This window comes from Ascidia mentula, chromosome 4 (assembly GCF_947561715.1).
Source record: "Ascidia mentula chromosome 4, kaAscMent1.1, whole genome shotgun sequence".
NCBI classification, from domain to species: domain Eukaryota; kingdom Metazoa; phylum Chordata; class Ascidiacea; order Phlebobranchia; family Ascidiidae; genus Ascidia; species Ascidia mentula.
Window position 1 is genome coordinate 14,228,937 of NC_138569.1, and position 23,931 is coordinate 14,252,867.

The window sequence follows — 23,931 nt, forward strand, 5'->3', positions numbered from 1 at the left end:
AGTTGAATTTAGATTGATAAAAAGAGTTGCAACAAATGTCCAGAATTATAGACTTACAACTAATTGGTTCGCACTCAACGACAAAACAAGTACTAACATACATAAATCCAATGCACTGTACAATACTAATTGGCTTGTTTTCACTTTTGCGTGAAAGAGATATGTTGGCGTAGCACATAACGCGACATTTGAAAGGCATTTTAAAAGAAAACGGTTTGCGATTTACAAAGTAACGGCAGCAAACAGCAAAGCAATAGGTACAAATACCATTCTGTGAGCAAAAGACGTTGGCAAGCAGCAAGGCACCAGTGATGATTAAATGTCCGGCCTTACAGTTAGGCTAATATAAAGTAGCCGTTATCCTTGTAGCTGTATAGGATGATGAATGGACTTCTGAAACAATCGAATAATATGACGTAATTGGTCGAATCCACGGCCAAATGAAACGTTTGTAAAATAACCGCGTTTTTATGTAAGTTGTTTTCTATGTAAATGTAACTGTGTAAATGTAGATGTAGAAAAGTTACTTTTGCACACGAAGCAACTTTGTCTTGTTCGCTTTACTTTTAGTTGCAAACAATTTTGATAAGACTAAGTAAGGAATCAAATAAAGTAAATTACAGTTTAAAGCAAGTTTGTACATCAACGCGCGACGACTGGAGTCGGTGTGGAAAGAATTTGGAGATTTACGTCAGATAAACACATTTATCCAATGGATTATTCAATTCACAATTATGGGGAACGTAGACCATTTCGATAGTCCATTAAGGGGTATTGCATTCTGTTGCAGGATTTTCAGATTGTGTGTCTCATGAAATCAGCTTAGGTGTGCCGCGAAACTTCTTTTATTAACTACAAAAATCGACGAGTTTCGGCAAAAAAAAATTTCTCCTTTCAATTAATTTGAGAACAAACAATATTCGAAACTAAAAGCTGTTCATAAACAACTGAGAATGTGCTTAGGTCATTGAAATTAGCTGACTTAAAAGTGACTACTGTATTTGTTTATGAGTTTAAGGTGTATTGAAAGATCTAATCTTACTCTTGTCCAAAAGTGACATCGGATATTCGTTCTGCAATGTTGGAGATATATTTCTTGTACTTGGGATTTTCTTGTGAAAACTTGGCAACGGAAGTGTTGAATTCATCTTCCGTGTTTCGTAAATCGAATGAAACAGCCATTGATTTGAGTACGCTGGACGGCAGCTCCACCTACCGATACAGAAACGAAGTCGTAATTTACAAACTGTGAATATGGAATGACGTAGCACCAATTCGTAAGCTGATAGGTTGATACAGTGGCACTGTTTGCAGCTTACTTAGCATTATTGGCTTTATTGCTTCTGTAAAAATCAAAAAGGTTTTTTGACATTATGTACTCACAGCTATTGCACAGACGCGAGTCTTGTGTGAAATGTGAGCGAGCAAAGGCAGTGATGAGAGTTTGGTTCGAATTTCGTAATCATAACGTTTGCGAACATTGAACGCCAATTTCTCGGGGGAGATAATGTCAAGGTTAAGTTGTCTCGTTCCTCGATGATGATGTTGGTTGGTTTGGGAAGATTGTTGTTCCACAGCGGAGGTGCAAGAATTGGGAGGTTTGCTATGAAAATAACAAATATTATTTTTTCAAAAACATTTTGATTTGATCAAATTTATCGATTGAAGTTAATCGAACACAAATAACGCATTAACTACAGGCAGTGTTGCCACTACTACACCCGGTCACAAAGTTTTTTCCAAACTTGATCCACATATAAGTATGTGTAAAACAGAAATCTGTGCGAATTTTAATGATCAGGCGTGAACAGGGCCACTGCCTGTTATTTATGATTATAAACTTGAGTTGAAATACTACACGAAATCGTAGCGTTAATATTCCCACAGATTTCTATGTTAAATAGGCTTATATGAGGGTCAAGTTTGGAAAAAACTTTGTGACCCGATGTAAAAGTATCTCCCATGAATAATCACCACATAATACCAAATTTTACACCAGCTGACATTATAACTGTAAGACTAGCTGACAAGAAAATATGCACAAAACAATACATACAATAATAAGCAGAGTAAAAATGTATGTGGTTTCTTAGACGTAAAGACAAACTCTTTTGAAAGGCAAATGAAAAAATCTCAGAAATAGGCGGCAAGTTTTTCCTGCTAAAGGACTGAAACGCAGCTACAGCCGCAATTATATTTGCAACGTACTTGTGTTTATTGATTATTACTCAGGCATATTCAATATATTTATCAGTGTGAGTGTTGATAGTTGAAGCAATTCCCTACTCGATTCCTCGAAAAATAAACCATCTTATCATATTGTAGATGTAAACGTTCTTCAAAAGTTTTCTATAAATCCATTAAACATCGCAATTCATTTAAAACCTAACAATAAAGTCTATATTTTATATCATGACAAAAGCCTATAGTAAGAAAAATCATTCAGTATGTATATCAAAATCAACCGTCGTCTGTGACATAACAATGGCTTTGTTGCGCATTTTTTGTATGTAATGCTAAGTACAGACATAAACGTAAAGTAATTTCCACAAGAGAGGAAAAAGTTACAACTAACAATACTAAATAAAGTAATAATGTATTATGCCCTTTTATAGTTGAATGTGGATTAAATGTCTATCTTTTTTATTTAAATTGAAACAAAATGAAGCTTATATTCAAAACATAAACAACATACATACAGTGTGTTACAAAACAATGGTCACGTCTCCTGGCAACCCAACTACAATTTTACATCGACTTGAAACTGGAAATCTTGGAATCTTGTCTAGTGACACAGTGTTATCACAGTGCAAGCTATCGAGTTGTATTCTGAAATCCGGTTGTTGATCAGTCGCCATGCGGTTACTTGGAAATATTTGCTTGGTTGCAAGTTTGCTTTTGCTGAGTCTGGGAATTTGTGGAGCATTTTCTTCACCTCCAATCAACGACCAACCAGCATATACCGACTTGAGGTTAATATTAGAGGAAATATATGAGATGGAAGATAAAGAAATAGAATCCAAAGCAGCTTTCGGGGTAAAGATAAGCGATATCCATGTCCTTTCCTTTTGTATTTATCAAACAAGCAAATAGTTTTATATTTTTTGACTTACATTTGTAGGGATTTTTTTCCAAAATTTTTATAAATCCCCTCAAAAAAGTTTGTGGATTTGGTCACGAATTGCTTGGATATGATTTGTGCGTGGTGGCAAGCGACTACTTTCATTATGCAAAGTCTTATTTCGTAAAGGTGAGGAAAAACATAAAAAAATTGAAGTAGCCTTAAATTAATTGAATTTTTTCGGAAGAAAAAGAAACGATATCTTCCGCCAACTCGTGGGAAACAATTGCGATTTAAAATTGAAATATGCCAAGAAGGCAACTTCGTGACGTCATCAAACAAAGCAGCGATAATCACAACGGTATGCTTAACCACCAAGTGTAGAGAAAATAAATCCAGCCTATTCAGAAAATTCACTAAACGAACTTCTACCTTCAGGTGACAAACAAAGCTTGGAAAAGTTTCAGTCAGGTCATTGAAGTTGTCAGAAATGCCGTTCAATATATTACACATGGTGTAAAGAATGGTATGGTGAAAATGGACACCAGCGACGAAGGCCAAAAGGTATGACTGTATATCATAAAGCAATATTAATACGGGACTAAAATTGTTTGTTTTCATACAGGAAGTTGGAACAAGTGCCCCGATAGAAATGCATAGAAACAAAATGTATATTACGGGTTACATTATGTTGATGGACGCGATGCGTAGGTTTAAACGGCAACCTGTCATTGCTTCACTTATTTTATTGTTTCAAAGAACCAGATTTTTAACGGTTGTTCTTGGAATTGGTTTTGGTTACTTTGCCTTCTTGTTAAAGCAGAAGAAAAAGCGACAAAAACATCGCGAATCTGATTTATAACTTTCGTTTTTTGTTTGTCAATAAATACTTTCGAAAATATGTTGTGCATTGATCAATACAATCAACAAGAATATCTTAAATATACATATAAGGATTCAAAGTCAACATATTACAAAACGTTCGGACAGTGTTTCACTAACTTTTTTGTCAATTGTACCCAGCAAGGTTACATAAGCTAGAAACTCGCATTAGATTAAAACGTCTAGTAAACAAATAAGAAAAACTCAATACAGAAAATAACAATAACGTAAATAAACAAAACAAATGGCTTCGATTTTGTTTCAGTTTAGTGCCACAGAGTGTAATTGGTTCATTGCAAACCAAGGTTGCTGACCACTGGATTAGAGGTAATAAAAAGTGTAGAAGTAAAATTATAATTCTGCACTACTACAGAAACCATTTCTTTGCGGCAACATCCAATTAATGGAAGATAAATTAAAAATCTCTATAGAGCAGTTGCTCCAACACTGGTTTCTAGTAACATACGTTTGCGGACCCCCAATTGAAGTTTGCCTGAAGCTCCAGTGACAAACATTTAAATATTAAGCTAGAAAATTGGGCGTTAAATGATAGGTAGAAATGATTAGAAACCAAACTTGAAATGAAAATGCACCAACAAGCGAGTTACTTACATTGTGGTATTGGTCGAGGTGGTTTCGTCAACATATCCCATTCTTTTGTTGAGGTATTCGAGCAGTTGCTGCACGGGAACTTTGCGGTCAGACGGTTTTCCGTTGACTTCTCCTGAAAACGACTTTACAGTCGCCAATTCGCTTTCCGTCTCGGTTATGTAGACAAGATGGCTGATGCTGCGTTGTAAAGCAACCTCCTGTTAAAAAAAAAAAAAAATTGAAAGCAACGCGCACACTAGGATACATGAACATGTGATATAACATTTCAGTTACTTGCATATCTTGCACAGAACTCTGAGGATTTCTGTCGTACGGCGTTTCGGCCGCAATCCCTGCGTCCCACAATCTTCGGAGCAACTTGAGTCTTTCCTGTAAGAGTTGCGACCGCCCGATGGCGCAAACGAGCACATCGACAGGAGAGCTGCGACTTTTTCGCAAGGGTTCGGTTTCCACGTTTGTCTGCGACTCTTTCCCGCTTGCAATCACCGAACTGACGACCTGTGACGGCATAGTTTGTTTTCAGTGCAAACCGATGAGGCACATTACACAGAAAAAGAAATCTGTCGTAGAAGTTTAAAATTATTTTGTAATGAGTTGGTCTCTTAAGAATGCAAACGAAAATTTCATTGATGTAGTGAGATTGGAATTGTACAATTTTACCTACCAGGTATCACGCTTTGTTAACAATACGAATTTGTTACAAACGGTGTAAAACTATTAAAAAATTTTGAGATAATTTTTTTGGTGGAAAAAAAATACCCACAAATTTGAACCGGCGAACAAAAGGCTTTCGTACTTTTTCGATTGCGATGCTGACACCGACGACGTGAATCTGTGGTGTTTTGCTTTCCTCTGTAAACTCGTTGTAGTCGTCCATTCTCAAATATGACATACTCTCAACAAGAATATCGTATCTTCCGCCCACCGCCAGTACATCGAAAGTTGTTCGTTTTTTCTTTTATATTTCGGCCGAAACCTTTTTGGACAAAAACGTTGTGACTTGCCCGATACTTCAACGCCCTATAGCGCAGTATATTCTAAGTGCTTTCAAATCTTTGATGGATCAAAATACGTTATACAATCGCCTTGTTTCCATCCTCAATATCCTCAATACTTTATAATTTTTGAACTTTATTCTGAATATAGGAAGTTAAACATGCACGACGTTTGCACACAACTGCAAATGGAAAATGCGTTTGCAGTACGATTTTAAAACATATCTCACTTTGAAAACATATTAAATCCAACACATTCTTCACTAAATCATGCTTAAACATACCTGAAAAATGACGCCGTCATAATGATTGTGATATTTGTGAACGAAGCCAAAATCGAAAACCAGCGGCAGATCCACATTCATTGAATTTAGATGTTTTCGTAAAGCTTCGAGTTCGTGGATTGCCTGACGTGCAATGGCCGACGGTGCTGAATGTTTGTTTCTCACAATCGACTTGAAAGCGAGTTGTATCTTCGCCAAGTCGCCTTGCGTGTGTGCAAACGTACAGAGAGTGGCAACTTGCTGGTGGTTGATAGGAAGACTGCTCAAACATGCTTTCACCTGGAAACAAATACTGATGGAATTGTTTTCTGCCTGTGACATTCCACTCTGGGCAAAAAAATAAAGCTGGGCACCACAGACCAAATTTCTAAAACATTTTTTTTCTACAATTCACAAAACATACACTATTGGCTGCAACTAGTCAGGTGACAACCGTTCAAGGATCTGAATTTCGACCCTTGCATTTAGATACAGCAGGGATAGGAGCTAGATAACTATTTTAAATAACATCCGTGTGGTGGAGCTAGAGGTTTACTTTAAATAACATCCGTGTGGTGGAGCTAGAGGACTATTTTAAATAACATCCGTGCTGCGGAGATAGAGATCTATTTTAAATAACATCCGTGTGGTGGAGCTAGAGGACTATTTTTAATAACATCCGTGTGGTGGAGCTAGAGGTCTATTTTGAATAACATCCGTGTGGTGGAGCTAGAGGACTATTTTAAATAACATCCGTGTGGTGGAGCTAGAAGAATATTTCAAATAACATCCGTGTGGTGGAGATAGAAGTCTATTTTATTTTAAGTTTTTTGTTTTCATGCTGTTACATTGGATGAAAAACTCGACCATGTTTCATTTTCTGCGTGGTTGCTCTACATGAAAATTTGTGTGTCATGCATTAACCAGAAAATCTTGTAAAATAATAAAACTTTAGATGTGGAGGTAATGTTACCTAGCTTTTCCCTGGTGTTATCAACCACCATCAAGCACACACCCCTTGTGTATACGAATATGTGCAGCCCATAGTATTGCTAAATTTTGTTAATGTCTCAAATCGTAATCAAAACTCCTATATAAAAAGCATTACTTTCTGATTTAATAAGTGGCTACTGCGGTCGCATAGGAACATAATACGCAAAAAAGTATTTGCAGCAACAGTGGTTTGAAGTAAAATTTGCACAACATAGGATGTACTAAACACCGATTATATACGAGGTTGGTCCACAACGAACGACGGTGGTCAAGGTCTATCAACACTAAAATCAAAGGTCAATTTGAACATATTTACACCAAAAACAAGTGACGATATATGGCATCATTAAATAATAATGTTTTGTGTGATTGGCATTATTTTGTAGTTGTACACAGTTTGTAGTTGAATTTAGATTGATAAAAAGAGTTGCAACAAATGTCCAGAATTATAGACTTACAACTAATTGGTTCGCACTCAACGACAAAACAAGTACTAACATACATAAATCCAATGCACTGTACAATACTAATTGGCTTGTTTTCACTTTTGCGTGAAAGAGATATGTTGGCGTAGCACATAACGCGACATTTGAAAGGCATTTTAAAAGAAAACGGTTTGCGATTTATAAAGTAACGGCAGCAAACAGCAAAGCAATAGGTACAAATACCATTCTGTGAGCAAAAGACGTTGGCAAGCAGCAAGGCACCAGTGATGATTAAATGTCCGGCCTTACAGTTAGGCTAATATAAAGTAGCCGTTATCCTTGTAGCTGTATAGGATGATGAATGGACTTCTGAAACAATCGAATAATATGACGTAATTGGTCGAATCCACGGCCAAATGAAACGTTTGTAAAATAACCGCGTTTTTATGTAAGTTGTTTTCTATGTAAATGTAACTGTGTAAATGTAGATGTAGAAAAGTTACTTTTGCACACGAAGCAAGCACTTTGTCTTGTTCGCTTTACTTTTAGTTGCAAACAATTTTGATAAGACTAAGTAAGGAATCAAATAAAGTAAATTACAGTTTAAAGCAAGTTTGTACATCAACGCGCGACGACTGGAGTCGGTGTGGAAAGAATTTGGAGATTTACGTCAGATAAACACATTTATCCAATGGATTATTCAATTCACAATTATGGGGAACGTAGACCATTTCGATAGTCCATTAAGGGGTATTGCATTCTGTTGCAGGATTTTCAGATTGTGTGTCTCATGAAATCAGCTTAGGTGTGCCGCGAAATTTCTTTTATTAATTACAAAAATCGACGAGTTTCGGCAAAAAAAAATTTCTCCTTTCAATTAATTTGAGAACAAACAATATTCGAAACTAAAAGCTGTTCATAAACAACTGAGAATGTGCTTAGGTCATTGAAATTAGCTGACTTAAAAGTGACTACTGTATTTGTTTATGAGTTTAAGGTGTATTGAAAGATCTAATCTTACTCTTGTCCAAAAGTGACATCGGATATTCGTTCTGCAATGTTGGAGATATATTTCTTGTACTTGGGATTTTCTTGTGAAAACTTGGCAACGGAAGTGTTGAATTCATCTTCCGTGTTTCGTAAATCGAATGAAACAGCCATTGATTTGAGTACGCTGGACGGCAGCTCCACCTACCGATACAGAAACGAAGTCGTTATTTACAAACTGTGAATATGGAATGACGTAGCACCAATTCGTAAGCTGATAGGTTGATACAGTGGCACTGTTTGCAGCTTACTTAGCATTATTGGCTTTATTGCTTCTGTAAAAATCAAAAAGGTTTTTTGACATTATGTACTCACAGCTATTGCACAGACGCGAGTCTTGTGTGAAATGTGAGCGAGCAAAGGCAGTGATGAGAGTTTGGTTCGAATTTCGTAATCATAACGTTTGCGAACATTGAACGCCAATTTCTCGGGGGAGATAATGTCAAGGTTAAGTTGTCTCGTTCCTCGATGATGATGTTGGTTGGTTTGGGAAGATTGTTGTTCCACAGCGGAGGTGCAAGAATTGGGAGGTTTGCTATGAAAATAACAAATATTATTTTTTCAAAAACATTTTGATTTGATCAAATTTATCGATTGAAGTTAATCGAACACAAATAACGCATTAACTACAGGCAGTGTTGCCACTACTACACCCGGTCACAAAGTTTTTTCCAAACTTGATCCACATATAAGTATGTGTAAAACAGAAATCTGTGCGAATTTTAATGATCAGGCGTGAACAGGGCCACTGCCTGTTATTTATGATTATAAACTTGAGTTGAAATACTACACGAAATCGTAGCGTTAATATTCGCACAGATTTCTATGTTAAATAGGCTTATATGAGTGTCAAGTTTGGAAAAAACTTTGTGACCCGATGTTAAAGTATCTCCCATGAATAATCACCACATAATACCAAATTTTACACCAGCTGACATTATAACTGTAATACTAGCTGACAAGAAAATATGTACAAAACAATACATACAATAATAAGCAGAGTAAAAATGTATGTGGTTTCTTAGAAGTAAAGACAAACTCTTTTGTAAGGCAAATGAAAAAATCTCAGAAATAGGCGGCAAGTTTTTCCTGCTAAAGGACTGAAACGCTGCTACAACCGCAATTATATTTGCAACGTACTTGTGTTTATTGATTGTTACTCCGGCATATTCAATATATTTATCAGTGTGAGTGTTGATAGTTGAAGCAATTCCCTACTCGATTCCTCGAAAAATAAACCATCTTATCATATTGTAGATGTAAACGCTCTTCAAAAGTTTTCTATAAATCCATTAAACATCGCAATTCATTTCAAACCTAACAATAAAGTCTCTATTTTATATCATGACAAAAGCTATATAGTAAGAAAAATCATTCAGTATGCATATCAAAATCAACCGTCGTCTGTGACATAACAATGGCTTTGTTGCGCATTTTTTGTTTGTATGCTAAGTACAGAAATAAACGTAAAGTATTTTCCACAAGAGAGGAAAAAGTTACAACTAACAATACTAAGTAAAGTAATTATGTATTATGCCCTTTTATAGTTTAATGTGGATTAAATGTCTATCTTTTTTATTTAAATTGAAACAAAATGAAGCTTATATTTGAAACATAAACAACATACATACATTGTGTTACAAAACAATGGCCACGTCTCCTGGCAACCCAACTAACATTTTACATCGACTTGAAACGGGAAATCTTGGAATCTTGTCTAGTGACACAGTGTTATCACAGTGCAAGCTATCGAGTTGTATTCTGAAATCCGGTTGTTGATCAGTCGCCATGCGGTTACTTGGAAATATTTGCTTGGTTGCAAGTTTGCTTTTGCTGAGTCTGGGAATTTGTGGAGCATTTTCTTCACCTCCAATCAACGACCAACCAGCATACACCGACTTGAGGTTAATTTTAGAGGAAATATATGAGATGGAAGATAAAGAAATAGAATCCAAAGCCGCTTTCGGGGTAAAGATAAGCGACATCCATGTCCTTACCTTTTATATTTATCAAACAAGCAAATAGTTTTATGTTTTTTGACTTACATTTGTAGGGATTTTTTTCCAAAATTTTTGTAAATCCCCTCAAAAAAGTTTGTGGATTTGGTCACGAATTGCTTGGATATGTTAAATTAATTGCATTTTTTCGGAAGAAAAAGAAACGATATCTTCCGCCAACACGTGGGAAACAACTGCGATTTAAAACTGAAATATGCCAAGAAGGGGAAAATGACAATTTCGTGACGTCATCAAACAAAGCAGAGATAATCAAAACGGTATGCTTAACCACCAAGTGTAGAGAAAATAAATCCAGCCTATTCAGAAAATTCACTATCGAACTTCTACCTTCAGGTGACAAACAAAGCTTGGAAAAGTTTCAGTCAGGTCATTGAAGTTGTTAGAAATGCCGTTGAATATATTACACATGGTGTAAAGAATGGTATGGGAAAAATGGACACCAGCCACGAAGGCCAAAAGGTATGACTGTAACAGAGCAATATTAATACGGGACTAAAATTGTTTGTTTTCATACAGGAAGTTGCAACAAGTGCCCCGGTAGAAATGCATAGAAACAAAATGTATATTACGGGTTACATTATGTTGATGGACGCGATGCGTAGGTTTAAACGCCAACCTGTCATTGCTTCACTTATTTTATTGTTTCAAAGAACCAGATTTTTAACGGTTGTTCTTGGAATTGGTTTTGGTTACTTTGCCTTCATGTTGAAGCAGAAGAAAAAGCGACAAAAACATCGCGAATCTGATTTATAACTTTCGTTTTTTGTTTGTCAATAAATACTTTCAAAAATATGTTGTGCATTGATCAATACAATCAACAAGAATATCTTACATATACAAATAAGGATTCAAAGTCAAACATATTACAAAACGTTCGGACAGTGTTTCACTAACTTTTTTTTTCATTTGTACACATTTAGGTTACTTAAGCTAGAAACTCCCATTAGTTCAATCCGTCAGGTAAATAAACAAGATTTTTTTTGCTTAAGTAAGGTTAGGGCAGACGACATCCTGTGGGGGCTCCAGAGCAGCAAGTGGCTCAGTCACCTGATAATGTGGCTCCATGAGCAAAGAGGAAAAGGCTTCATTATAAGCTCAGTATATAAACAAAACAAAAGGCTTCGATTTTGTTTCAGTTTAGTGCCACAGAGTGTAATTGGTTCATTGCAGGGCAAGGTTGCCGACCACTGGATTAGAGGTAATAAAAAGTGTAGAAAAAAATTATAATTCTGTACTTTTACAGAATCCATTCCATGGCAGCAACACCCAGTTAATGGAAAATAAATTAAAAATCTCTACAGAACAGTGCGTTCTAGTAACATAAGTTTGCGGACCCCCGAATGAAGTTTACCTAAAGATGCTGAAAAAAAAATGGCCGTGACATGATAGGTAGAAAAGATCAGAAACCAAACTTGAAATAAAAATGCACCAACAAGCGAGTTACTTACATTGTGGTATTGGTCGAGGTGGTTTCGTCAACATATCCCATTCTTTTGTTAAGGTATTCGAGCAGTTGCTGCACGGGAACTTTGCGGTCAGACGGTTTTCCGTTGACTTCTCCTGAAAACGACTTTACAGTCGCCAATCCGCTTTCCTTCTCGGTTATGTAGACAAGATGGCTGATGCCGCGTTGTAAAGCAACCTCCTGTTAAAAAATTTTAAAAAAATTGAAAGCAACGCACACACCAGGATACATGAACATATGATATAACATTTCAGTTACTTGCATATCTTGTACAGAGCTCTGAGGATTTCTGTCGTACGGCGTTTCGGCCGCAATCCCTGCGTCCCACAATCTTCGGAGCAACTTGAGTCTTTCCTGTAAGAGTTGCGACCGCCCGATGGCGCAAACGAGCACATCAACAGGAGAGCTGCGACTTTTTCGCAAGGGTTCGGTTTCCACGTTTGCCTGGGACTCTTTCCCGCTTGCAACCACCAAACTGACGACCTATGAAGGCATAGTTTGTTTTCAGTGCAAACCGATGAGGGAAATAACACACAAAACGAAATCTGTCGTAGAAGTTATAAATTATTTTAAAACGAGTTGGTCTCTTAAAAATGCAAACGAAAATTCATGGAGATTATAATTTTACCTTCCGCATATTACGCTTTGTGAACAAAATAATATTTTTATGAACGGTTCAAAATTAATTACAATGTTCTGAGATTATTTTATGTTTTTGAGGAAATGAAACTTCCAACAAATTTGAACCGGCGAACAAAAGGCTTTCGTACTTTTTCAATTGCGATGCTGACACCGACGACGTGAATCTGTGGTGTTTTGCTTTCCTCTGTAAACTCGTTGTAGTCGTCCATTCTCAAATATGACATACTCTCAACAAGAATATCGTATCTTCCACCCACCGCCAGTACATCGAAAGCTGTTCGTTTTTTCTTTTGTATTTCGGCCGAAACCTTTTTAGACAAAAAAGTATTGACCTTGTGAATTACCCGATTCTTAAACGCTGTATGGCGCAGTATATTCTAAGTGCTTTTAAATCTTTGATGGATCAAAATACGTTATACGATCGCCTTGTTACCATTCTCAATATATTTACTTTGAATATATTTAAACTTTATTCTGCATATAGGAAGTTGAACATGCACGACATTTGCTACTGCAAATGGAAAATGCGTTTGCGGCATGCTTTAAAAACACGTTTCCAAATGCAACACATTCTTCACGAAATCATGCTTAAACATACCTGAAAAATGACGCCGTTATAATGATTGTGATATTTGTGAACGAAGCCGAGATCGAAAACCAGCGGCAGATCCACATTCATTGAATTTAGATGTTTTCGTAAAGCTTCGAGTTCGTGGATCGCCTGACGTGCAATGGCCGACGGTGCTGAATGTTTGTTTCTCACAATCGACTTGAAAGCGACTTGTATCTTCGCCAAATCGCCTTGCGTGTGTGCAAACGTACAGAGAGTGGCAACTTGCTGGTGGTTGATAGGAAGACTGCTCAAACATGTTTCCATCTGGAAACAAATACTGATGGAATTGTTTTCTGCCTGTGACATTCCACTCTGGGTCAAATAATGCTGTCTTTCATTAGGTTTTGTCTTTCAATTGGAGCAAATTTAGGGTTAAAAACTTAAAATAAAAAAGGTTCAACGACACTTATATTACACTTGGGCACCACAGACCAAATTTCTAAAACAATTTTTTTTTCTACAATTCACAAAACATACACTTTTGGCTGCAACAAGTCAAGTGACAACCGTTCAAGGAACTGAATTTTGACCTTTGCATTTAGATACAGTAGGTATTTTACCCTTGGATGTTGGCAATTGAGCCTTACGCGGTCAAAATAATAGGTGAAATACAGTTTTATCCACCTGAGATTTGCCTGCACGGTCGCAAGACGCCAGTGCAGTAAGTGCTTGATCGTGATGTTCCGCTGCCAAGCCACAGTGCGCAAAGACGGCTTGTAGCCCCATCAAGTGGTTGATACGAACCTCATACTTGCGAGCGGAGAGAGCGGGAAAATGTGAAATAATTTCGGCAACCGCGCAGATAACCTCGGCATCGGGAACAAGTCTAGAATACAGTTTACTTACATCACAGGAAAACAACGCAAACAACGCATTTTATCAAAAAGTTTTTCTTCAGCCACTGATGTTGAGGATTATTTACCAGAAACCAAACTTTACAAGATCACACTCTCTTCAGTAATAATACAACTTACTATCAATAAAAATAGCCTGACATTATTTGATAATTTTTCGGTGCCAAAGTGGTTTTGGTGGTTGCAACACAGACGGGAATTAGTGGAAACTAGAGTGGATTTTATACAGGAAAACAGAAAGCGTGATTTAAGAAATCGGGACTTACCCTCCAACTGTGGGGGTAACAATGTCGAACGCACATTCCCATAATTCCTTTGGTCGAGATCCTCTAACTTTCTTTGCCCGGAAAACTTTTTCGATTGCGTATCTTTTTACTGACGTCACTTTTGCACAGGAAATATACCGAGCAAACGGAACCTTAAAGAAAATATCCTGAGTTACAGTGTTGTAATCTTTATGAAAAAAGGCGAAGTTTGATGTAAATATTTGTCCTTTACATTTACACAGTTTGAGTAGGTTTGGAGGACTTGATTTGCGTTGCGAGAATAAACCTAAACACAGCGACGCACAAACGGAAAATAACAAATAAAAGCGAAATTATCTGAGCCACACTCACCCGCAGGTTATAAGGTAGGGAGACAATCGTTCCGCTGACATCAAGTAAATTTACTGCTTCTTTGTTGTGGATTTCGGAATGCTGCCTTGTGTGCAAATGAGGTAAATTAACCGAAACTGCACCATGACGCTTCAAGATGGCCGCAATCTTATCGTGAACTTGTTGTTGAGCTACACTACTTTCCGTTGAATGTGTATGCTACATAAGTACTTTGGTAAACTTTCTTCCAAAACTGTTTGCAAAAGATTTGAAAACGAACCTTCTGTAGATGAGTGTCGATGTCGTAAAGGATTGTCGTCATGGGGCTTTCCAGTTGGTTGAACACAGTGTCGATGACAAGCCGATATGTTTTTGACATGGGGTCATTTAACATTTCGTCAACTGCATTCAACACCTCGCTTTCTTTCAATACCGGTGTTGGAACCAATCGACACTGGAATAAACAAACACGGGGTCAGCGCAAATGCGAAATAAGTTGTGAAGGTTCCTTATGAAGGTTTTGTTTCGTCTTTAGCATCACCCGAACTATAACTACACAAACCTGCTGATTTTGTCGGTGCCATTGACGCACTGGTACAAGTTCTCGCGAGTCATGTTGAACTCCTTACTGACAAACGCAAAATTAACTGTTGTATTACCTTCAGCAATTCGGCAGCTGTGGGTCTTTTCGTTGGATCGTGGTTGAGGCACCAACGTGTAATTTTTGCCTCACGATCAAACTTGGCTTCGTCAAAATCGGATGGAAAGCTTATACCAGACTGAAAGCAAAAGCAATTTTGCTAAGTATTCTTAACTGAAATAGTGTGAGAAATATTCGTATACCTCACGTAAGTTAGTCAGAACTTTAACCCTTTCCATTTTTGTCAAAAGACCAACGTGGACCATCTCAAAGAAGATGATTCCCAGACTGTAGATGTCAACCTTCTGACTGTACAACGTCCTGCAAAAGGTGTAAAAATTTATACGACTTCGTACATACAGGGGGATACCGAGTAGTGTTACCTTCGACCGGAGGTAAGAAGCTCTGGTGCGACATAAAGTGTCGTCCCAACATCCCCAGTCAACATACTATCGCTCACTTCTGATTTCGAACTCGAGTCCTCAGACACGCCGTTGGAAAGCTAAGTGGGGAATTATTTTACTTTACAAACGATCTAAACTAGGAACAATATTTACGGATCAGTCAGGTCAGCTCCATATAATAATGAAGCTACACCAACTGCGTCATTCAAACTGACGATGGCATAAGTTCTTGCCGAAACGTTTTTCGTACATGAAACAGGACAATGTTAACAACAGTATATAGGCCAGTGTCTTTATTCTCAGGATCTACACGAGGTCTTAAACTATTGTCAAATTTATAAGCTGTTTCCATTTTATATACTAATCACTTGCACAGATTAACATCAAAAAATGCCTGGTTAAACTTGACTGCGATGCCAGTGAACCTAATGAATTAATTGCATTAATATATGTTTGCAATTTACCCCTCGTGAGTGAGCTGTGGCGAGACCGAAGTCACCAATTTTAATATGGTCGTGTTTGTCGAGGAAAATATTTTGCGGCTTTAAGTCCCGATGGATCATTCCCTGCTCATGAACATGAACCAATCCTTCCAACACTTCCCTGTCATTAAACACGGTAAGTTATATCATTTCATCAGAAAATGGCCAATTCGTTACCTAAAAAGCCTCCACATTCTGTCCTGGTCGTGACAAACGCAAGAGTCGATCGTATTACGCAAGGTGCTTTTTTCACAATACTCCATCTGGTAATATAAAAGGCTTGGATCATGTTTCACCGGAAGTTTGGAGCTTGGAAACAAAACACAATAATTCTGAACTGTACCAGAGGCAACCAGGATTTGCAAAATAAGGCCAGTCTTGAAAATTTCCAAAAGATTAAAAATCAGACAAGAAACTTTTTGTTCGACTCTCTGGTTTCAAAAAACACCGCACCTGAATATACAAAAATCTTCGTGATATGAGTTGACTTGAAGTGGAAGTTGTGTCAAACGTCGTTGATTCGAGTGTCGTTGAATGGAGTTTCTCACTTTCTTCAGAAGATAAATCAGAATCCTCGTCATGGTCAAACATCACACTTTCAGACGAAGAATCGTTCGTTTCCCTAAACCCAGCAACCCGGTATATGTAACATTGGATGAAACAAATGTACACAAAAAACTAAGACGTGCACTCACTTGTAAATCGTTTTAAACATGTCGTCATCATCGTCGTCATCATCATCAATGTCACCAACTCTACTAACCTCCTCCATCGAAACACTCCACTCAGAGTTGGAGTAAACGGGAGGAGGGGCATCTTTCTCAATGTCATCTACAACAAAAAATCATTTAAACTCGAGCAACTATTTTTTACGTATTTTCCCATTTTTTTCGTGCAAACGTTTTCGAAAGATTAAACGTATTTGTTAATTACAGCAAAACACGAGTAGAACTTTTTTCGTAAAATTTCATTAAAGTTCGTCCTTGGCATTCTCTTCTCGTACTTTTTCACCATTACGTGTGTGTTTATGTTGCTCATACCAGCAATCCCAAGCGAGTTTCTCGAGTTTCTAGAAACTTCGATTTTCTGCGCTTCCGAAAGGGTTTCTATGTTAGACGAGGAAGTGGATATTTCGTCGGCGTTACATTGAATTGTTTCTATCCACGAGTTGTAATACCTGCAAATGGCGATTTGGTTAACATTCATCAAAGCGACATAATGTTCTGCATACCTAACTACGTTTTCGTGATTAAGTCGGGAAAGCAGTTTTACTTCCCGGGTGATTTTCTTGTTAAATTGTGAACGGTGGGGTTGGAGGTGAATCCGCTTGATGGCGTATTGACGGTCGTCGAGTTTGTTGCGCACCTGCACAAGAAGCAATTTAGTAAAAAAATTAGACTGGTCGTTTATCGCTGCCGAAGTGTAGTCAATTACATAACATTTTGGTGCCACCAGCCTGAATATTTGCAAAAAAAAATCCGCACGTCAGAAAAAGTCACAAAAAATGGTTGAATAATCCGATGGTGCAGTGATATGCTTTGCTACACACGCATATCTATACAGCTAATACTTTTCTACCTTGACAACGTCCCCGTATCCACCCTTTCCCAACCACTCAAGTTCTTCAAACTCTGAGTGAAGCCTGGAAAGTTGGGCGGGTCTGGAAACGGTTTCAGGTGGAAGTTCATCGTAAAACTCGACCGCTTGTTCTTTCGTTTCCTCGTGATTAGAGATAATGGCGTAGTTTTCCGACTGAAGTTTCAGGTCCGATCCCACAGGTGGCTGAAATCAGTACGCAAGCATGATGTTATACCGATAATGAACCGGTAAATGGACATCCATGTTACAAAACAACAAATTGCCATTCTTTGAGCAGAAGCACAGAATTAACTGAAAAGCCACAAAATAAATCGCAATCCCAAAGCAAAGAAATTCGTATTACTGTTTATAATTTTTGGGAGTTGCACTTGTGTCGGTTATACTTGTAAAACGACTTTGCTATATGTGAACAACTTTTATGCCCGGTGATTTTATAAAATCGAAACAAAAATGTACTCAACATAACAGCCTGATAAAAAAATATTTAATATAACAAAAGCATGCATGTCAGATTAAGAAAAATTTTGGTAATATTTGCTAAACCGCGGCACCGTAGCCGGCGGAAGAGAAACACTAATTTAAACAACATGCTTTTGCGGTTCAAAACAATTAATATACAAAATATATTGCTTTGTTCGTATGGAAACAACAATCCACAATTTACCTTGATAAACTCGTGTTCCAACAGCTCGGCGGCACTGAAGCGTAACCGATCTTCTACCACAAGGCAACGATCGAGAAAGTCAGTGAAGACTTGAGGCAGCCACGTCGGAACTTCCGGTGGATAATCAACCACATTGTAACCCAAAGCCAGTGATATCACCACCATTCCCTAACACAAAATACATTTATACATTGGGCGCGAGGGTATTGAACTACACGAGAGTGATAGCCACCAACCATTCGCAAAATGTCGCCTTTCTTTGTTATCCTTGCCGGAATACGATCTTCGCTGAATCGCACGCCGGGTTGTTCTATGTGCGATTCGAGGTACAGGTCTTGCAACCTGAAAGCATAATTTTTACAATCAACAGTAACGATTGTGCATTGCATTTTTTTGCATTTAAAATGCAATAGTGTGTCATAGTAATTTATCCCAAAATTGCTTTTGAAGAGTATGTGCACAATTATCTAAGTGTACATTGCAGTACCTTTTTCCAATGCTATAATCGGCAACTTTGATCATTCCATTCGATCCCAAGAACACATTTTTTGCCTTAACAGTAAAATTTAACAGGTGATTTTAAGTTTTGATAGTTACAACTTACCTGAAAACTTTTATGTACAACAGATTTTCGGTGCAAATAGTTAAGAGCTTGCAACATTTGCTCAGTGTAATTCCGAATTGTTTCCAAGGCAACCCTTTCCTTACTTAACAACTTCTGCTGCAGACTTATGCCTGCACATAATCAAACACTTTACTTCAATCAAATTTATAGGAAACAGCAGTATTAAAAATTTCATCAACCTTGTATGTACTCTTGAAGGATGTCAACATCAATGTGTTTCTCGCAGTGTGTTGATTTCATTGCAAGATAAGGTGCAATGTAATTGTTTGAGAGCTTTACAAGTGACTGAAGCTCCTAACAATGCAAGCATTTGCATTAAACATTGTAATATGAACTGTAAATATGTTAGTCTATGTATGATGCAAACCTGCTCAATGGTGTTTATAGCTTTGAGGCATTTATCAATTTTCACCCTCTCAGCATTTGTCTGGAAGGTTTTTCCAATAGGACATGGAAGCTGCAGATGCCTGCTAACAACCAGTTCACCTGTCGCAGTATCCATGCCAATTGAAGTAACAAAGTCCCCAGTCCTCTTATTGCCTGTGGTTACAAGTATGTTTTTTACACATTCATACTAAGATTTCTCAGTCTTTACATACCTAAAATTTGGCCAATATGAATAGTACGTGGATTTTTGCCAGCAAACTTCACTTCAAATACTCCTTTCAATGCAGTGTAGCCTTCAGTTGTGCTTCCTGAACTACTGTCTGAAATCTTTCGGTTTCGCTCTGCACAAATAATGCATATTTTTGACCCCATGTAAGTGTATTGCTCAAAATAAGAATAAATTGAATTATAATATGTGTTTTCATTATCCTAACACTATGTACAGATGTACAGGTCAAATTACCAATGTCTTCACGCTCCTGTTTTCGGATCTTCCTTTCCTCTTCTTGCCGTCTGGCTAACTCCTCCTCTATCTCACGTCTCTGAACAAAAATCATATTATGTTTGACTTTCTAAACTACATGCACATTCAAAAGTACTATCATATAACAAACCTGGATTTCTTCCTGTCTTCTCTGAATATCTCTTCTTCTTTCTTCTTCCTTGGCCATCTTCTCCAACTTCTTCTGTTTGTTTTTTACCATCTCGTCATGAATCGAAGCAAATTGAGGAACATTGTACTTGTGCAAAAATTCCTGAAAGTTTTAATCAGAAGCTATTTCAGGTGGGTCGCGAAGCATTTCTAAATGTTCGCATTAATAGTAAATTGCATGTGTATACATTGTTTCTTTTCTCTTTAAATTGTTTTTCATTCGTTGGGTCATATCTCATTGTGGGTTGCACAATAAAACTTGCATTAAAAGTTTGGTGCGAACTGAAAAAGGTTGGGAAGCACTGTACTAGAGTACTGTACTGATGTATTGAATATTCATAAGAAGCATCCCAATTTTTTGATACCCCAATTGAATAAAAAAATATCCCAATATGGAACATATCAAATAGATCCTATGAATATTTAGACAACATCACAATATAAGAAACATTACTGTATGAGAACACACCTGAACATACTGTGCAAGTTGAAACATCATCACTTCCCCAACCAACGATTTACTCAAATTTTTCACTTCCTGTTCAAGTGCATTCACAGTGTCAATTGACAACCCATGAGGACTCTCAAACTTAATATCTGGACAGCTGTGGATAAATAGTGTGAGAGTCATTGTTGATCACTCAACGACTTTACATGTGATTTTGTCAGAAAAGTAAGCTGACCCTATGATAATTTTTTTACCAAACAACAAGGTAAACATATGATATAATCAACACATTTTATTTACTTTCTGTGTTTTCAACCTTACTTTTAATAAAATGGCAGGGAAAAAGATGTTTTAACAGTGCAGAGAAATTCAACAGCTATCGTTTTTGTCTACCAGCATAATTTGACTCAGTATTGTGCAATACTTTGATTATATCAAGCTTGTCGAAAATGTGACATTTTGTTGTATCATTTGTTTGTTTTTTTTCTATGAGCTGTGTTTAACATTGTTCACCATTAACAAATTATTTAATCTATGTTAGTGTTTCTAATGGGGGCCACAGAGCATTCTTCGGGGGATCAGAGTCTGCACTAATTGCGTTATATCAAAATTTAATAAAAAAGTTTTGGCTGGTTATTTCATGTGGCCATGGGCCCTTGAACATTTATGTTAGGGGGGCATAAAACATTAATGGTTGAGAACCACTGATCTAAATTACCCCAATTAACTGCACTGCTTACCAATCTGGATACATTCGTGGAAATTTGACCTTCATTAATATGTGTACATGAACATCTTTCTGTCCACCCATGCTCTCCTGTGGACGCAGGTGTAGGGAAAATTCAGGAGGTCTTTTTACCTACACATATATAGCTTAGTATAACCTTTAGGAGTCTCACAAACTGTCTGTCGGAATGCGAACTTAACATTAACTAGATCAGGTAAATATTTCAAACAATCACTGATAATTATTTCTCTATTTGTTTTATCTCAAAAAAAAAACATAACAGTGAAACAAAACAAAATCACAACTTTAACAATAAAACTAACAAATTAACTTGTTTTTAGCTAAAATACCTTCCAAACATCATTTGCGCGAATGTCATGAACGTCTGAACCAAATATGGATTTCAAACTTTCCAATTCATCAGTTTGTCGATCAGAATAAGACTGCTCTTCTTCCATGACTTAAATTTTAATACACACCAATACCGGTGCAAGCATCATATTGCATTAACTTCATTTTGATGGTTTACAATAATTTGGGTGAGGAAAACTATGGTTAATAGAATAGAAACCTAGCAATGTACCTCAATGACACCAAAAATACAGTGACATTTCCCAACCCAACACTGTATAAAATAAACATTACAGTTATATGAAAATCAGCAGTAAAACACAAGGAATATAAAGACACTGAAAGTAGAAATGTAAGCATGAGCATATAAGATATAATATATGTTGGCGATATAAATATATTTTTTCATTGTATTATAGCTTGAAAATATGAAAAAAAAATTCAAAAAATCAGATAAATTAATCACTTCAAAAAACTTTGAAAACGTAAAAGGGTGTTGCCGGTATGTGCCCACTGCTTTTTGCATCGTTTTGCTCAAACAAAAAAAGGACAACACTTTCACTGTTATTTTTCTGGCAGAGCTTGTTAATGAAATTATTGAAGCGCGATCAGGGGATTTCCCAATTCCACACACTGCTCAGTACTTATTTTCATGGTTACAAGCACAGTTTGCATACACGGAGTATGGTGCAAGATCTGTTCTGAAAATTTAATTTGGTAAATACTGTAGGGATTTTGGCTTGTCGTAATTTGAATATTTATTGATACTTTGTTTAAACCTGGTCTTTTGAAACCGCTTTCTACTCTTTTCTGGCGCCTTCGCTAGTTGTCTCGCTTGCGTTACGTCTTTCAACTTGCGCTACTTCTTCTAAGTCTCCTCCGTAGCGTAATCGCAGAAATTATCTCTTTGTTTCTGTCTCGTCTTTGATGTATCCCTATATATTTGCGACTCTTTTCACAAATAAACAGATCATAATTTTCGGTCTCCCGGATCATCATTTTCGGTCTGAGCTCACGTGTTTGGTCTCAGATCATGGTTTTTGGTCTCATCGACCAGCACAGATCTCGGTTTTGTTCGGACAGGACCTGCAGGCAGTACGTTGTCTCACCGGGATTTTCTGGACAGGTTTGATGTTGGGTTCGCGGTGATGCAATTCCATCTACACCTCTCGACAAACCAACTGCGACCCCTTAATACAAAGGACTCCATATTGTACACACCATAACAAAGCACTGATTATTATTATTTCGCTGAGGTATTACACACCCCACCAAAACCACCCCCATTCTGGCAGAATTATTTTGCAAGTTTACCATATTTTACAAGGAACAACAAACATTCATCAAAATTTGTGTTTTTTGGATTAGAATCAAATTTCAGGAACCAGCAAGCAGTTCAAACCTCAATAACAATAATTGACAAACTTTTGCGCCATTACTTCAATTAAAAACATAGCCAAATGAAAATGTCCCCCTTTTCGCGATTCAGCATAATGGCGGCATGCAAAAATACATGCGTTGTGGTAATAGGTACAAATATTGACCAATATCAGGAGAACGGAAATTTAATGCTCTACAAAATGCAATTAACAAACGAAAAGAGGGTCACGTTCAAGTAAGCGCAGAGATGCGTGAAGTGATCGCAGTGTAAACGGAAAGTTCGCACCGCTTTGTTTATCATCGCACGACTGCGCATCGTCGCGAAAAGAGGGTCATGTTCAATGGGCGATGTTTTTATTAAAGCAATGGCGTAAAAGTTTGTTTAATATTATTGTTGAAGTTTGAACTGCTTGCTGGCCCTTGTAATTTGATTTTAATACAAACAAATCCAACTTTTGGAGAATGTTTGTTGTACCTTGTAAAATATGGTGAGTTGGCAAGATTATTCTGCCAGAATACTCATTCCGACAAAAGATACTTGTCGGAAAGGGTCTCAAATCATAGAACACTAATATAGTTTTAGTATTCGATGCTCAAATAGTTATGGTAAAACTAAATTTATTAATTACTGAACAAAATTACTGAAAAAACGGAACAATACTAAAAATGTACTACAAATTACTAAAAAAAATTACCACAATGGTGTATTTTGTGTAAATTCAATTGTTCCGGTAGGATATATTTTTTTAATTTTACCACTGACGTCGCTCCAAACGGCGTTAAAGCACCCGCACTGTAGGCTTAGCCTGCGTTCGGTGCCACTCTCAACAAATTGGCAAGAGGAAAACACAGAAGAGCGAGGCCATCCAAAAGCAGTGAGCCAACAAATGGTGCTCCCACACCAGGCGTCCTGTGTTGACGAAGACAGATAGGCCTATGTCGTTGCAAATGTGACACAACATTCACCTTCAGTTTACTGCAGGACTAATAAAAAAGAACACAAGCATTGTAAAACACTAACAATGCCCAACCGGTTGCCACTTTTAATCCCTGGTAATTTTACACCATATGTTTACTGGTAAATGTTATATCGTTATACCAAGGGC

General features: G+C 37.2%; 2 protein-coding genes across 2 annotated transcripts; both read right to left on the bottom strand.

Moving 5' to 3' along the window:
- Positions 1–239: 239 nt before the first annotated feature.
- LOC145899753 (eIF-2-alpha kinase GCN2-like) lies at positions 240–4,642 on the bottom strand. Its single transcript, XM_082988658.1, has 4 exons — positions 4,556–4,642; positions 1,384–1,603; positions 1,043–1,212; positions 240–393 (listed from the first exon to the last, which is right to left on the bottom strand). Exons 1-4 carry the CDS (start codon positions 4,594–4,596, stop codon positions 336–338), a joined length of 489 nt encoding a protein of 162 aa, XP_082844784.1. The 5' UTR covers positions 4,597–4,642; the 3' UTR covers positions 240–335.
- Positions 4,643–6,932: 2,290 nt separating this feature from the next.
- On the bottom strand, positions 6,933–21,714 carry LOC145899752 (eIF-2-alpha kinase GCN2-like). The gene is made up of 33 exons (XM_082988656.1): positions 21,445–21,714; positions 21,108–21,226; positions 20,389–20,524; positions 19,882–20,022; positions 19,731–19,809; positions 19,480–19,608; positions 19,248–19,420; positions 19,060–19,174; positions 18,860–18,990; positions 18,743–18,807; positions 18,492–18,597; positions 18,256–18,423; positions 17,571–17,774; positions 17,224–17,357; positions 17,033–17,169; positions 16,688–16,823; positions 16,446–16,614; positions 16,170–16,255; positions 15,975–16,113; positions 15,490–15,608; positions 15,310–15,427; positions 15,126–15,245; positions 14,747–14,920; positions 14,488–14,685; positions 14,137–14,288; positions 13,641–13,842; positions 13,002–13,280; positions 12,532–12,711; positions 12,020–12,244; positions 11,745–11,941; positions 8,594–8,813; positions 8,253–8,422; positions 6,933–7,600 (listed from the first exon to the last, which is right to left on the bottom strand). Exons 1-33 carry the CDS (start codon positions 21,550–21,552, stop codon positions 7,543–7,545), a joined length of 4,887 nt encoding a protein of 1,628 aa, XP_082844782.1. The 5' UTR covers positions 21,553–21,714; the 3' UTR covers positions 6,933–7,542.
- Between the last annotated feature and the right edge of the window lie 2,217 nt (positions 21,715–23,931).